The sequence below is a fragment of the Myodes glareolus genome, chromosome 1 (assembly GCF_982192425.1).
Source record: "Myodes glareolus chromosome 1, mMyoGla1.1, whole genome shotgun sequence".
In the NCBI taxonomy this organism is placed as follows: Eukaryota; Metazoa; Chordata; class Mammalia; order Rodentia; family Cricetidae; genus Myodes; species Myodes glareolus.
This window is the reverse complement of record NC_142026.1, coordinates 88,533,399-88,548,604: the sequence shown is the minus strand read 5'-3', so window position 1 is coordinate 88,548,604 and position 15,206 is coordinate 88,533,399. Positions and strand designations below refer to the sequence as shown.

The following is a 15,206-nucleotide window of genomic DNA, read 5'->3' as shown; positions in this document are numbered from 1 at the left end:
GGACCTTGAAACACGACAAGTTGTGGCAGTGAACACAGCTGTGGCTGGTATCTCAGCTATGAGTCTGGAAAGCTAAGGAATGAGCTGGATCTAGCCGTCAAAGCCACTGCTCTCCATATTGCTTAGTAAATTAAAGGCTCATGTGGTCAGAAAAGGGAGATAAACAGTAAAGAGAGATTCAAAGATGAAGAAAACCTCTAAATGGTTTATAGTGTGTTACAAATAAATTCAGGATAAAAGTTAAAGTTCTTAAAGTAAAAAGAGAGTAGTTAGGTGTGGTGGTACACACCTTTAATCCCAATGCCCTGGGAGGTAGAGGCATATTGACCTCTGTGACTTCAAGGGACAGAGGTAGAGATTGACCTCTGTGACTTCAAGGTGTGGTAGTGCACACCTTTAATCCCAATGCCTGGGAGGCAGGGACAGACAGATCTCTGTGAGTTCAAGGTGTGGTAGCATACACCTTTAATCCCAGCACTGGGGGGGGCAGAGACAGGAGGATCTCTGTGAGTTCAAGGACAGCCTGGTCTACAGAGTTATTCCAGGACAAAGATATATACAGAGAACCTGTCTCAAAAGCAAAAAGTAAAAGTAAAAATAAAAGAAATAGAGGTTAAAATAAAGCCACATAAAGATGGAAAATGCACAGAGAATCTTCATACTGTATGCTATTATGCTCTCTTTAAATTGTTTGATTGTTGAGGAAGGAGCAACAACTGCTAAAAGACTTTTGTTTATAAATGCTGCTGAACTAACCCAAGATAGAAATTTTGAAAATACCTTGGCTTCAAAACTGAAGTCAAAAGGTATGTTACTTTGGAGAAGAGATTTTGCTTTTGTTTCCACAGAAAACGAGAGTCTCTGGATTTATTCAGAGTTAAGAATAATCACCTTTGACCAAGGGAGGCCACCTGAAAAATCTCCAATAGGAACAGATGGCCCAGATGACAGAGGTCTACATCCAGAACTGATCCAAGACTGCTGCCTGAGATGATCGAGACTCACAGGATACTCCAGTCATGACTTGATTATAACTCTAAATTTTCTTTAAGTCCCCTTAAGACTATCAGCGCCCCCAACCAGCAGGAAGTAGCCTGAAATACTACGCCCACATTCCCAACAAATGGATTATGGGTATTTTCCTTTGTTTAAAAAAAAAAGAGAGGGAAATGGTGCGTGAGAATTATCTGTATTCTGTCAATCATATTTTAATAAAACGCTGATTGGCCAGGCAGGCAGTATAGGCGGGAAAGCCAGACAGGAAGTAGGGGTGGAGCAAAGAGACTGGGAGTATTCTGGAAGCAGAAGCTCTCTCTCAGCCACTCCTGCACAGACCACCGAAGAGGCAACATGTAAGCTGTCACACTGAGAAAGGTACTGAGCCCATGTGGCTAAAATAGATAAGGATAATGGGGTAATATATGTTATAAGAGCTAATAAGTAGCCTGACCAAATGGGCCAATCAGTTTATAACCTTATGGAGTCCTGTGTGTAATTTCTCTTTGGGATTTGCCGGCTGTTGGGGTACCGGGCGGGTCGGAAACCCCAACAAGCCGGCCCTCATGTTACAATCAATAGTCTCTCTCTCTCAAACAAACAAACAAACAAATCAAAAGCTTGATAAGTAAGTCAGGAAGGCCGTGTAGTCAGAAGTGGTAACCTTTGATAAACAGATGCCTAACAGGTGGAATTACAGGTGAGGATTGCACGCATAAGGGATCGCTTACAAACTCATTACAGCATCTCTATAATACTTGTCTGAGAAGTCCCTATTCAGGAAACACAGATTATCACTGACTGGGGCCTCACTTTGGTGCTTTCAGACCGAGAACTAAGCGAGCCACTGGGAGACCGAAGTGGGTCAGAATACGATGTAGTCACAAAGGGGCCGTCCCGAGAGAGCGGGACATCCGTCTTCGGGTCGCAGCAGCGTTTGTGGTGTTGATCACCCGGGAGCGAATTAAAAATGGGTGATGTTGAGAAAGGCAAGAAGATTTTTGTTCAGAAGTGTGCCCAGTGCCACACTGTGGAAAAGGGAGGCAAGCATAAGACTGGACCAAACCTCCACGGTCTGTTTGGGAGGAAGACAGGTCAGGCGGCTGGATTCTCGTACACAGATGCCAACAAGAACAAAGGCATCACCTGGGGAGAGGACACCCTGATGGAGTATTTGGAGAATCCCAAAAAGTACATCCCTGGAACAAAAATGATCTTCGCTGGAATTAAGAAGAAGGGAGAGAGGGCGGACCTAATAGCTTATCTTAAAAAGGCTACTAAGGAGTAACTCCACTGCCTTATTTATTACAAAACAAATGTCTCATGACTTTTAATGTGTACCATAATTTAATTCATACCCCAAAATTCAGATCATGAATGACTAACAATGTTTTGTTGGACAGTCCTGATTTAAGTAAAACTGACTTGGAGAAAAGTGGATCTGATCTTTTTTAAAAGTAACAATTCCAGTTGCATAAACACTGTCACTGCTCTCCCTTTCTCAAGATACGATTGGACTTAGTTATTACAGTTCTACTTTCCACAAAGATTGGGGTGTCACCTCAAACCTACTAAATGGTCTTATAATTACATTTATATAATTGGACATATGAATATGTTTAAACACTGGGGAAATTCTGTCACCATCTCAGAAATGAGAAGACTCGCCTGTACTCCCTGCTGTTACAGGCAGTGGCTAAAGGTCAGGAGGCAACTGTCTATTCTTGACTCAGTGGTGTTATTTTATTAGAATTCCTTAAGTCAAAGGATGCTGCCTTTTACCATTGAAAGGCACTTACTGTGGTCTATGTATAATATATCAAATAAAGATATTTAGCAATGTTAAAAAAAAAAACAAAAAAAACAAAACAAAACAAAAAAAAAACAAAGGGGCCGTCCCTGAGTTTATCACAGGGCCCTTCCTCTGAGGGTGGATCTCAGCTTCATTGTTAGGGTCTGGGCCTGCCTTCCTGTGAATGGAAGAAATACTCAAATGGCAGAAAAGTCTCATGAGATTTATGAATTTTATATTAATATGTCATTGGAATGGCCTGTAGGGGCAGCAGAGGGGAGACCAGAACCAGGACTGAGGAGATCAGTCAGTCGGTTCACAAGCACAAGAATCAGAGTTAGATCCCCATTAAAAAGCTGGGCTTTGGCGGCACACACAGAGACAGGAGGATCCCTAGCTCACTGTCCAATCATTTGGCCAAATCGGTAAGCTCCAGGCTGTATTAGGGTTCTAGAGGAACAGAACTGATAGAATATATATAATTCTGATAATAACTGATAGAAGAGATATAAAGAGGGTTAGAGTGGCTCACAGCCGTACTCCGGCTAGTCCAACAATGACTGTCTACCAACGGAAAGCCCAGGAATCCGTTGTTACTGTTCAGTCCACAAGGCTGGAGATCTCAGCTGCTCTTCAGTGTATGCTGGGATCCTGAAGAACTGGGCTCCAATGCCAGTGAAGGAGTGGAGTTGCCAGCAAAGGCTAGAGCAAGCAGGCAAAGGGCAAAAACCTCCTTTTCCCATGTTCTTTATAAGGCTGCCCAGATTAAAGGTGGACCTTCCTACCTCAAAAGATTAAAAAAAATCCACATTAAAAGTGGGTCTTCCCATTTCAAATTATTTAATTAAGAAAAGTCCCTGACAGGTGTGCCCAGCTGCTTGGGTTTTAGTTAATGCCAGATCAGATGTAGTCTGGTGTCCCTTCGCAAGGCTCACATGAAGGCTTGGTCACAAGCTGGAAGGAGATCCTGAGGATAATACCTGTGGCTGTGCTCTGGCTAGTGCGCATGCACACACACACACACCCACACACCACATAAAATATCAGAACTGAATTTATCTTCATTCCGCATACACACACATGCGTGACTTTGACAGCATTTTAAGGTAGAAGAAACGGCGTATGGGTTTCTGTGTGGCGGAGACCAGCATTAAGGCTGACCTGCTGCCCTGTTTCTTTGATCATCGAGTGTGGCCATTGTAGGAAGGATCGCTTTTTAGAATCAAAGAACTGTTCCAGACTTAGCAGCCCATATTGCATTCATTCTCAACAGATGTCGTTGGATAAACATTAAAAGCAAAACTAGTGATTATTATTGGACTGGCAGATATCAGTATTTCTATGAAACAACATTTTTTTTACTGTGTTATGAAGTCTGATTGGCATCCAGGAGTTATTCAGCTGGCATCAAAATTCTACATTGTTTTTTATGCCTCAAAGTTTAAATTTTTTTTAAAGTTAATGTGTAGGAAATGGTTCCTCAGGTTGTAAATTTTGTGTGTATGTAGTGGTACATCTGGAGAAAAAGAATATTGGGCAACTGAAGTTTGATCTTTCTTCAGTGTCCTTGACATCTTGATGTGTGTTATCTCACGGAGCAGAAGGCTGTATCCAGCTAAGTTTCCTTTCTCAGGCACCCGCCCCTGATACTTCTTAAGGGCAAGAGACTAGACCACGCATGCGCAGCCTTTTAACAGAGTTTGGCTGACGTTATTTTCGGTTCTTGTACTTGCCAAGAATTGCTGACAGCCTAAAAGCCATCACACGAGTGACTACCAGTTGCCGAGCTTGTTTGATGATTTTGGACAAACGTGGGTCAGGATTTCCTGTCATTTTTCTTCCTCTTCTGGTGCTGTGTGGCCTCTACCACTGAACAGTTGTCACTTGAGAAGGCAAAGCCAGGCCACTGAGTTTCAGTCACCTCTACTTCTGTGCCAGGCCAAACGTTCCTTCTGTGACGTGCGAGCAGTCCTTGGGTCTGGAGAGCTGCAGCAGGAAGCGGGGATGCCGGGCTCTTAGGAGAGCTGTTCTCCTCGCAGCTCGGCCCTGCCTCCTCTTGGCTGAAGCATTTCCCTAGGATCCTTGTGATAAAACAGATTATCCTCCAAAGAGATCCACATGGGCCCAGAGCCCAGAATCTATCACTGGATTGTATGTGTTGGTCAGGGCTGGAGTGCAGCACAGAGGACACGCAAGTGAATGAGTTTTTAAAAATGTGAGTCAAAGGGAGTCATATGTTAAAAAGAAAGCATTCTGTTCGAAGAATTATAATCAGTTGCTGGGTGAAGGAGCTAATCCTAGCCACTGTTTAAATACAAGGAGTGCCTACAGGACAGTCTGGGTCAAACAATAAATATCTATGCTCCCGAAGATAAGAGAAATGTGGACTTCTGAGGAGAAGCAAGAGTCTTGAATAAAGGCCACATTCTTTGGAAACTATAATTGGGCCTTGTGAATGGTTGGGTATTTCCGAGAGGAATGTGTCCCATTGCAAATGTCAGTGGGAGGAGCCACAGCCTGTGTGGTAAAGGGACAGGGGTCTTCCTTCTCAAGAAGTCTTAATTTACATGCCATAACGATCTTGCTATCCTTAAGTAAAAAAAATGGTTATTATTTTCAAAATTTTACTGTATTTATTATCTATTTATGAGTATCAAACACACCGAAAGTATCTGCTTGAGACAGCAGGCATTCATCCACCCCCTTACGTTGTTTCTGGGTGTTAACTGCTTTCAAGGGACTTAGCTTGGAGGTTCTTGGCTCGGGGTCTTTCTTGGGCTTGAAGTCAAGATCTCACCTGGGGATGAAGTCTTTGAAAGACAGCCACGCTGGAAATTTGCTTCCAAAACTAAGTCACGTGAGCATTGGAAGAGGGGTCGGTCCTTTACTGGTGGAATCTCTTCGCAGTGCTCAAGCGCCCTACCCCAAAACACTTGCCTAAAAGGAACATATAAGATGTCAGGGAGAGGGGAGACTGGGGAGACAAGAACAAGACGGAAATGCAGTGCCTTCTATAACCTGATTTTAGTGACATATCGTCTTTGTCATATTCGGTTGTTCACACAACCCTGAAGACAATTTGGGAGGGAACTACAAGGGTGTGATGTTAGGAGGTGAGAATCACCGGAGAGCATCTCAGAGACGGCCTCTGTTCTGGGTGGGAAGAAGGCAAGGGAAGAAGCTGCGCTACCAGTCTCCCGTTTGTATCTCCTTGGTCAGCACTGATAACGTGGTCTCTCAGAAGGTGTCAGGAGTCAAGTTTTTAAGTTGTATGGCGTCTGTAGCAGGCATGAGAAGAGAGATAGAAATGGAGTTTGGGTTAGCATGCTGCCTATCGTCTGCCGCTCCCGGACAGTGACGGTGGTGATGGTGGTGGTGGACGGTGAGGGTGGTGGTGGACGGTGACGGTGGTGGTGGACGGTGAGGGTGGTGATGGGTTAGCAGGCTTCCTGTTGTCTGCCAGTCCCAGACGGTGATGGTGGTGGTGGATGGTGACGGGGGTGGTGATGGACGGTGAGGGTGGTGGTGGACGGTGAGGGTGGTGGTGGACGGTGACGGTGCTGGTGGACGGTGAGGGTGGTGGTGGACGGTGAGGGTGGTGGTGGACGGTGACGGTGCTGGTGGACGGTGAGGGTGGTGGTGGACGGTGACGGTGCTGGTGGACGGTGAGGGTGGTGGTGGACGGTGACGGTGGTGGTGGCCGGTGACGGTGGTGATGGGTTAGCGTTTAGCTCGCTATCTGCCAGTCCCGGACATTGCCGGTGGTGAGTACTGTTGTTTTCCTGCAGTGCCGAGGACAGAACTTGGGGCATGGCATGCACTGGGCAAACATTGTCACTGTGCGACATTCCAGACCTATGATGAGATTACTTTTCATTTTCCTGGATTCTCAGTAGCAACAATTAGCTTGCAATGGGGAGATTTATCGTATAAATTAAAGGAGTTAAAGGAACCCTGAAAATTTTTTCCTTTTCTTTTTTAGACAAGATTTTGCTACTTAGTTTGAGGTGGCCTTAACCTTGAGGTCCCCTCCAGGAATACTAGCACAGGGAGATCAGATGCTCAAATAATGAAATGTCAGAGTTAAAGACCAGAGTTCCCCTCACTGGTCTGTGCCTAAAGACGAGGTAGGAGGACGTTTTCTCCAGCATGGAAGCTGAGGAGGGAGTCCTTCAGAACTCTCAGCGGGTAGAACTGAGGTTCAGAACCTAGCATGAGCTGGAGTCCTGCCTCAGAACTGGGTCTAGTCGGACCCCAGGCCTTGCTTCATAATGTACTAGAACAGCAGTCTGTTCCTGGAGAAGCTAGTGCAGGCTGAACGTAGCACACATTCACAGATTTAGCTGTCAATGTGGCCCGAGAGTCAGGATGACCTTTCAAAGCATGATGACAGAGAAGAAACCTTTTCCACAAAGCTGAATTGGATTGTGGTAAAGTTAAATTTGCAAAAATGCAACACAAACTACAGGTGGGAGATGCAGTATATTACAGAAAAAGAGAAAAACAGTAACTTTGATTCCCAAAGTCTGTAGTCTTACAATGTTTTGGGTCCACTTTTTTATTTTATAAACTTTATCATATATATATATATATATTTTAAAAAGCCTACGTTAGCTGGGCAGTGGTGGTGCACACTTTTAATCCCAGCACTCAGGAAACAGAGGCAGGTGAATCTCTGTGAGTTTGAGGCCAACCTGGTCTACAGAGTGTGTTCCAGGACAGGCTGAACTGTTAGACAAAGAAACCCTGTCTCAAAACAAACAAACAAAAACAACAACAAAGAATTGCAAATAAATCAAAACATCGCACATAAAAAGTACCAGACTCAAAGTCTACGCATTTCAACAAATGTCTATACAGCTAGGGTGGGTGCATGGAGCGTCCCAGAATCCACTGTTCAAAAGTGAGAAAATGGCTAAATCAGATGATTGCTAGTCTGCTGGGCCTGGCACTAGATCGGTGAATGTATCCACTCCATATACAGAGTTTTAATTATCCAGTCTGCCTGCATTCACTGCCTTTCCCATTTTATAATAATCCCTATTTATAGTTCTTAATTTTGTTTTAATTTTTTTAATTAAAAAATTTGGGGGGAGCAGGTGGTCATGGCGGCACACGTTTTGGATTCCAGCACTCAGGAGGCAGAGGCAGGTGGATCTCTCAAGTTTAAGGCCAGCCTGGTCTACAGAGTGAGTTCCAGAACAGAAAGGGCTACACAGAGAAACCCTGTCTCAGAACACAAAACCAACAAAAAATTAAGATGAAAGTTTCATGTTGCTTAGGATAGACAGCCTAGAACTTGCCCTGCCGCCAAGGATGGCCTTGAGGTGGATCCCCCTGCTTCTGTCTCTGCAGGGCTTACCTGTGAGCATCTCTGTGCCTGTTTATAATTCTCCACTTTGAAGTTGTTACCTAGGTTTCAGACCAGCATCAGACAGACATGCAGTGTGTTGTCAGTCCTAGGGATTGAACCCACAGCCTCATACATGCTAGGCAAATGCTTTACCCCGAGCCAATCCCCCAACACGTAGTTTTATTTTCTGCTTATGCTTGGCGTTTGTTACTGTGATGTGACTTTCCTTCTCCAGTAAATAGAACACCAGCTGTTGGCTTGTGGAGCTCTTCCTTCTGTCTCTTACATTCCTGTTTTTTAAAAGTTTTTCAAAATAACTAATCCATGCTAAATTTGCTCATGTACCTTTTCTGTATCAGTCCAGAGATGATAGAATTATTAACACCGTGTGCTTTTTCTTCTTTATTCTGTTGGTGAGGTAGATTACATTGATGAATTTTTAGACATTGCACCAAGCTTATATAAGTCACTACTAAGTCATTGGCTATAATATTTGTTTGCTGAATTGTTTGCTAATATTCTCATAAGACCTCTGCATCCATATTTTTTTGGGAGGTCCTGGATTCTTTTGTTTATTTTAAAGAAAAAAAATGAAACTCTAGGTTATGTGATTTTTTTAACTTAGAAAAAAGTCAAATAAACAAAGCCCCTCATAACATGATCTTTTTTGCCCCATAAATAAATAACAACAACAAAATGACCAAGCAGAGGTGTACAGGATAAGATAGTACCTGCCTGGGCTGAGGGAAAATTCAAATAATTTGTGTTTTACAACCCAATGACTGAGTCTTTTGCTCTGGTCGCTAAAGAGTGAACGCCACAATATAATTGGCATCACTCCCTTCTTCAAAACAACAAGGCATCTTGAAAACTCGACTTCCTGGTGAGGTTCTGTGGTTGAGGTTAGGAGCAGGACATTGTTCAGCCGTGTGGAAAGAGCTGGGCCAAGGACAAATACTCTTTAAAAAACAAAAACAAAAAAAAACAAAAACAAACGAAAAACTGAACAGCCACAGTGAAAACCTTCACCAACTGTGCTTAAGCCTGCTTTTGGAGAAGTCCGCCTCTCATGTCTTCAGTGAAAAGAGAGGCCGCTATGCTGTCCAGCCCACAGTCACCACCTCACTGTCTGGGTCACATGGAGGCTGAAGAGAAGCCCTCAGACTCACCTCTTCTCTGCTAGGGAAGATGAACAGGGGCAAGTTGAGGTCATTGTCCTTCGCAGATTCATTTTAGTTACGGCACGATGTGAGCCTTTTGGATCTGTTCCCATCATGCACTCTGGGGTCGGGCGGAACTGCTCTTCCTGGAGCTGGTACACTCGCCCCTCTGTCTTACAGAGGTTTAGTAACTTCTGTGAATTTATCCCCGTTAAGACAGAGACTTTGTAGGCCTGCCTCCCCGACCACATGGCACTTAGATAGGAGCCAGGGGCTCTTTCGGGCAGCACCTCATCATCAACTGCCAGGATGGAGTGGTATTTGGTAGACTCAAAGACTCCCCACCAAGGCCGAAGGGTGTTGGATGGGGAGTCACAGCCGCCAGACTTTTACTGAGTGCTGAAGCGTCTTCAGGCAAACTACTCTCCTTCCTCACTCAGCAGCGTGTCCTGTTCTTGACTCACAGTTGTCCCCAGCTACAAGTGATCCTTTCGAGTACACAGTCCTGCCCCCATTCTGAGAGGCCTTCCCACAGACTTGGCAGGGTGAGGGTTCTCTCCTGAGTAAACTACCAGATGTTTTCAGGGGCTTGACTGCTTAGCAAAGGCACGGCCCCATCCCTGGGCCTCACAGAGGAAAGGTTCCTCGCCGGTGTGGATGTGACAGTGGCTTTTCAGGTTCCCAGCTGTGGTGAACTGCTTACCACACACAAACTGTGGCACATAAGGGGTTTCTCCCTGTCATGTGTCCTCGTGTGCACCCACAGCCTCTGCAGCACGTCAGCTGAAGCCTTCCCCACAACTTCTGCAGGGCAGATGAAGGAGCACGCTCTTCAAGGTGCTACCTGAAGTGATCTGGCCACACCAACGTGGTCACACACAGCCTCCAGCTGTGCCCTCGAGCTTCCCTTCCACTTGGGGAAGGGGGCCAGACTCTTTGGGTTGCCGCTCACCGGACCCAAAGTGGACTTTTCTCCTTTGCGGCTGGGTTTTGCATTGTTTTGGCAGACATACTGGAGTAGCAGCAGTCAAACTTCATGGGCCAATTCCTGAGCACAGAGGAACCATGGGATACCACTCGTGGTTCTCACCAAGAAGGAAGCCGTTTCTGAATCTCTGGCTCATCCTGGGCAAACACCGAGTGCTCAACCAAACCCAGACCTGCTCCTGCTAGGTTACTAGTGAAAGAAGTGCTGTCACGTGACCGTAGATCTTGCAGCGAGGCAACTCTGGAGTGGACAAAACCTCTGGGGACTTCTGTACACTCTGAGCCTTGTCTCTTCTCTGTCTGGGCTCACCCTCATCTGACCAGCAGAAGAAGGGATCTCCTTGGAGGAATTAGTAACCACTGCATTCTGAGGCCTCGGTCGCCGGAAAGAGGAATAAACAAGCGACATCTTTAGTTTCTGCTAGCCCTTGTCCCAGGCTGAACAAACTGAACCGAGAGCTCTGGTCTGGATTCTCACTCATCTGATAACGTTGACTCAGCTTCCGAAATCCTGTTCAGGGGACAGGTTCAGATCTAATTCAGACTCGCTGACACCTTCCTGTTAGACTCACGTCCTTTTAATATGCTGGCTTTTCCTGTAAGATGTTGAACTGGGTTGCTAATCAGTTTAACCTCCCAGGCCAGGGCAGCTGGCTCTGTCAGTCAGTCCTGAATTCTGTCCACACCTACCGTATTCATAAGGGATGTTTTCCTGCCCTTCCCCACCCTTGGTGGCTTAACCTTAGAAAATGAATTGGGAAATATTACCTCCTCTTGTTTTTTTTTTTTAAAAAAAAGATTATATAAGATTGATATTCATTACTCTTTAATAAAATTACAGTGAACCCATCTGGACTTGAAGAGTTCTTATGAAAGATTTTTTTTTAAATCCCAAATTCAATTTTCTTAATAGTCTTTGACCTTGAGCTGGTTGTTTTTGGGGACCTTGACACTAACTAGAGTCACCTGAGAACAGGGAGCCTCAATTTCGAAGCTGTCTCCATCAGATTGGGCTGTGAGCATGTCTCTGGGCATTTTCTTGGTTAAGAGCTGATGTGGGAGGACCCAGCCCACTGTGCTCGGTGCTGCTCCGAGTCAGGTGGTCCTGGGAAGTTTACAAAAAGTAGCTGAGTGTGAGCCTGAGAATTAGCCAGTACGCCAGCTCCTCCGTGGCCTCTGCTGAGTTCCTGCCTCCAGGTGCCTTCCCTGACTTCCCTCAGTAATGGAGTGTGATGGGGACATGTTAGCCAAGTAAACCCTTTCCTCCCCACGCTGGATTTAGTCCGAGTTGCTTTATCACAGCAGCAAAGGCGCAGACCAACTGCTACATTTATCCGCTTCTAAAGAGGCGATGTGGAGGCACCGGGAAGGAAGGTGACCACCCCATGTCAGAGCCGCTGCCTACTGCAGATGTCACAGGGGCCTCACAGGAGGAGCGCAGTGGGTGCAAGGATCAGGTCCTTCACCCTACCCCATCCCCCGCTTCCCGTCAGCTGTCAGGTACCAGCAGCAAGGACCCCGGGACCCAGCTGGGAATTGTATATATCCCATGTCTGACCCAACCTCAAGGCCCTCTAAGATCCTCCCAAGAGACCTGTTGGATTTGAGGACAGCCTTCCCCACGGTTTCCCCACCTGATGCTAAGGGGATGTTTGGGATGACCCCTGATGGGAGGAGCTGGCTGTGCCTGCTGTCTGCTCATGGCAGATGGCTTCTCTTGACCTGAAATGGAACCACAAACCGATACTGCATTTTAGACATTTTTAAAGGGCCATGTGTTAAAGGCATGGTCTACAGGGGGCACTGTTACCTGGGTTTGGGTGGGAATTGACCCAGCTTATTTTATTTGCAGAGTTTCTCTCCCTTAATCTCTCTCTCTCTCTCTCTCTCTCTCTCTCTCTCTCTCTCACACACACACACACACACACACACACACACACACACACAGTCTTCTTTTGAAGATTCAACACTTGATTTTCCTGGTTTTCTCTTGTTTCTGATTCGGATTGCTCATTATTATTTTTCCCCCTTCATCTTGCTACTTGGTTCACATTGCTTTTTCTTGAGACTTGCAGAGTAGAGATTTGTGTTTTTTCCTTACATTTTCTTTTATCTGGCATGTGCACGTAGCTGTAAGTTTCCCTGCTCTCCCCGTGCCACCCAGATGTCGCTGCCTCTTCATTTTTGTCCGGTTTGTTGTACTTTTACAGTTTCTCTCAGTACTTCTGACTTTACCCACCACAATATCTGTCAGTGCAATATGTGTTGCCAGATGAACTCAAGTTCCACTTTCCTCTTGCCTGTTACTTGTTTTGAGTTTGGTTTTGAACTGATAGGGCATAACTCTATGATTTTGGCACCTTTAAGGTTGTTCAGGGCTGGGGCACTTGACCTCCATCCCATCCTCTGCCCTCCCTCAGGGTTATTTGTGTTCTTTCAGTGCCTTACAGGCAATGACCCTAATTCATTCTTGTCAAGTTCTCAAACATGATTTGGGAAACACAGAAGGGGAGGAAGTCTTGTTGGTTGAAAAGCATCTTTGGTTGGCCTGTTCTTGTCTCGTTCCCGACGTCCAGGGCTCACTCTTCCAGTTTTTCTTCTGTCTAAGGATGTCACTTAGCCCTTCTTTCCAAGTTGACCTGCTGGCAAGAATTTGTTTCGTTTTTGATCCCCCTTAATCTGAGAGCATTTTTTTTAATCATCCTTGGAGGATGTTTTCACGGGATATGGAACTATGGGCTAACAAGATTGTTTTCTCAACACTTAAAAAGCTAAACAACTTTCTTCCGACCTCTGGGCTTATGAGCTCGTGCCTCACAAGTGAGTGGGTGATCAGATGTCATTTCCTTCACCGTTTTCACGGTTTCTGTTTTTTCAAAAGTGACTGATATATCTGAGTGTTGGATTCATTCTAATAGTTTAGAGTTCACCCTGGAATTTTGTGACTGCCTTTACTATATCTGGGACATGTTCAGCCGTCATTTCAGGTGCTCTTGGCCCTGACATCTTTCTCCTTCTGGGGTTCTGATGACAAGAATGTTAGATTTTGTGGTGGTGTTGTGGGAACCTGAGGTGCTGCTCACTGGCTGTTCTGCTGGTGCTGTCTTCCTGTGGCTCAGAAAGCTTGGCTGTTTTATCTCCCCCCCCCCCCCCGTCTGCTGTTGAGCACGGGCATTCAGCTTCGGGGTCTCCGCTGAGGCTTTAGTTCCCATTTCTTCCCAGTCTTTGAACATCCTTCCCCGTGTACCTGCCCGATGGCTACTTTAAAATACTCCCAGCATCTACATTGTGTGTCCACTGGCACATAGAATATATCTTATGCAGTATTCTAATATTCAAATACATCCATATTTGAAATTCATATAGTAATTTTCCACTGACGCTGTACCTGTGGGATGTTAATATGGGAAACTCTGGATCTAAGTATTCTGTTATAGTTGGCTATTATTCTGACTCCTCTCCAGCAGGAGAAGAAGCTATTAACCTTGTTTTGGCCAGAAAAGGCAGAAGTTCTGGTGTCTGGTTTGGTCTTTGTGTGTTGGGGGGGAACTCTTGGTTACTTTGGACAAGGGTGCAAGTTTCAACTCTCCGCTGAACCCCCAGTGATACCTTCTTGTCTAGTGCCTTTTTACTGTTCCCACACTGTCACAGGGTAGAGGCAGCCTCATCACCTCTGGCACTGTCAGAAGTCCTGACACTGCCTAGGCCTTCTCATCACCACCACCCAGGCAGGGACTGGGAGGGATGTGCCTTCTGGGTGCTCATGGAAGGCCAGGCTTCTGGTGTGGTTTTCCCCACTGGGATGGTGGGGAGTGAGGATTGCCATAGCCCTAGAGAACAAAAGTGCTAGCACCCGGCTGAGGTCGGGAGCTCTTGTTACTTCTTAGCAGTGATGGAAGTTTACATTCCCCACTTGACCTTTGCTGGTGTGGGTGTGGGTAGGGCCACAGTTGTTTTGTTATTGTGGTGGAAGGGATGGCATTTGACCTCAGGAGAGTGACTAGTGTCTGAAAATGCTCTGTCTTGCTAGACTATTCCCTTCTGGTCCTTTGGATAGAGAAAGCAAGCTTTTGTATTTCTTTTTCTAGAGTGACTTCTCTACAACATTGTTATTTAAAAAAAAACTTTGCAAATGGATCTTTTGTTTGTTTGTTTTTGCTTTTGCTTTTGCTTTTGTTTTTCGAGACATGGTCTCACTGTGCAGCTCTGACTGTCCTGGAACTCACTCTGTAGACCAGGCTGGCCTCGAACTCACAGAGATCCACCTGCCTCTGCCTCCCAAGTACTGGGATTAAAAGTGTGCGCCACCACACCCAGCTTCCAATGGATATTAATTTCAATTTCTGTATTATTTCAGCTTTTTGTGGCAGGAAAACACAGACAAGTCAAATGCTTGCAGCTGTATGATCTTCCAGGCTCCTCATTTGCTATGTGTGTATGTTTAATAAAACACACCTTAGGTGTCAAATCCTCCCATTTTCACTGGCACTTAAATACTCATCTGTATTCTAAATTCACGTAGTTAACTGTATTCCAAAAGGCTTGTGTGGGCTTTTGAGAATAAGGCCATTATATGCTTGGAAAATTATCAACTATATTCATTAATTATATCTGACATTTTTCTTACTATTTGAAAGGTCATTTTTCAATGCTATCTTAAGATAATTTTAAAGAAGTTTAATATTTAAGGAATTATGATATGGTTTAATTCCAGGATTCTGATTTAAGTAATCAATTCTGCACTAATCTCTATATTCTTAGAGTCTGTACACTTAGTAAAACATTTGGAATCATTCACATGTTGAAGATGGACCCTGTCATTTCTACATCCTCCAGAATTTATCATTGTTCTGGAAACTTCTGCCCTTCGTTGCTTCAGAACTCTTCCTTGGCTTACTAGTTCGCAGCACAAGTCTCT

General features: G+C 45.1%; 2 protein-coding genes and 1 pseudogene across 3 annotated transcripts in view; 2 read left to right on the top strand and 1 right to left on the bottom strand.

The window, feature by feature from the left end:
* Sesn1 (sestrin 1) overlaps positions 1–15,206 on the top strand; it is a 97,503-nt gene that overhangs the window by 26,473 nt on the left and 55,824 nt on the right. The gene's annotated exons all lie outside the window — the stretch shown is intronic.
* LOC148123516 (cytochrome c, somatic) lies at positions 1,885–2,431 on the top strand. The gene has a single exon (XM_087910706.1). The coding sequence runs from the start codon at positions 1,967–1,969 to the stop codon at positions 2,282–2,284; it is 318 nt and encodes a 105-aa protein (XP_087766832.1). The 5' UTR covers positions 1,885–1,966; the 3' UTR covers positions 2,285–2,431.
* Positions 9,240–10,697, bottom strand: LOC125394577 (zinc finger protein 410-like; annotated as a pseudogene).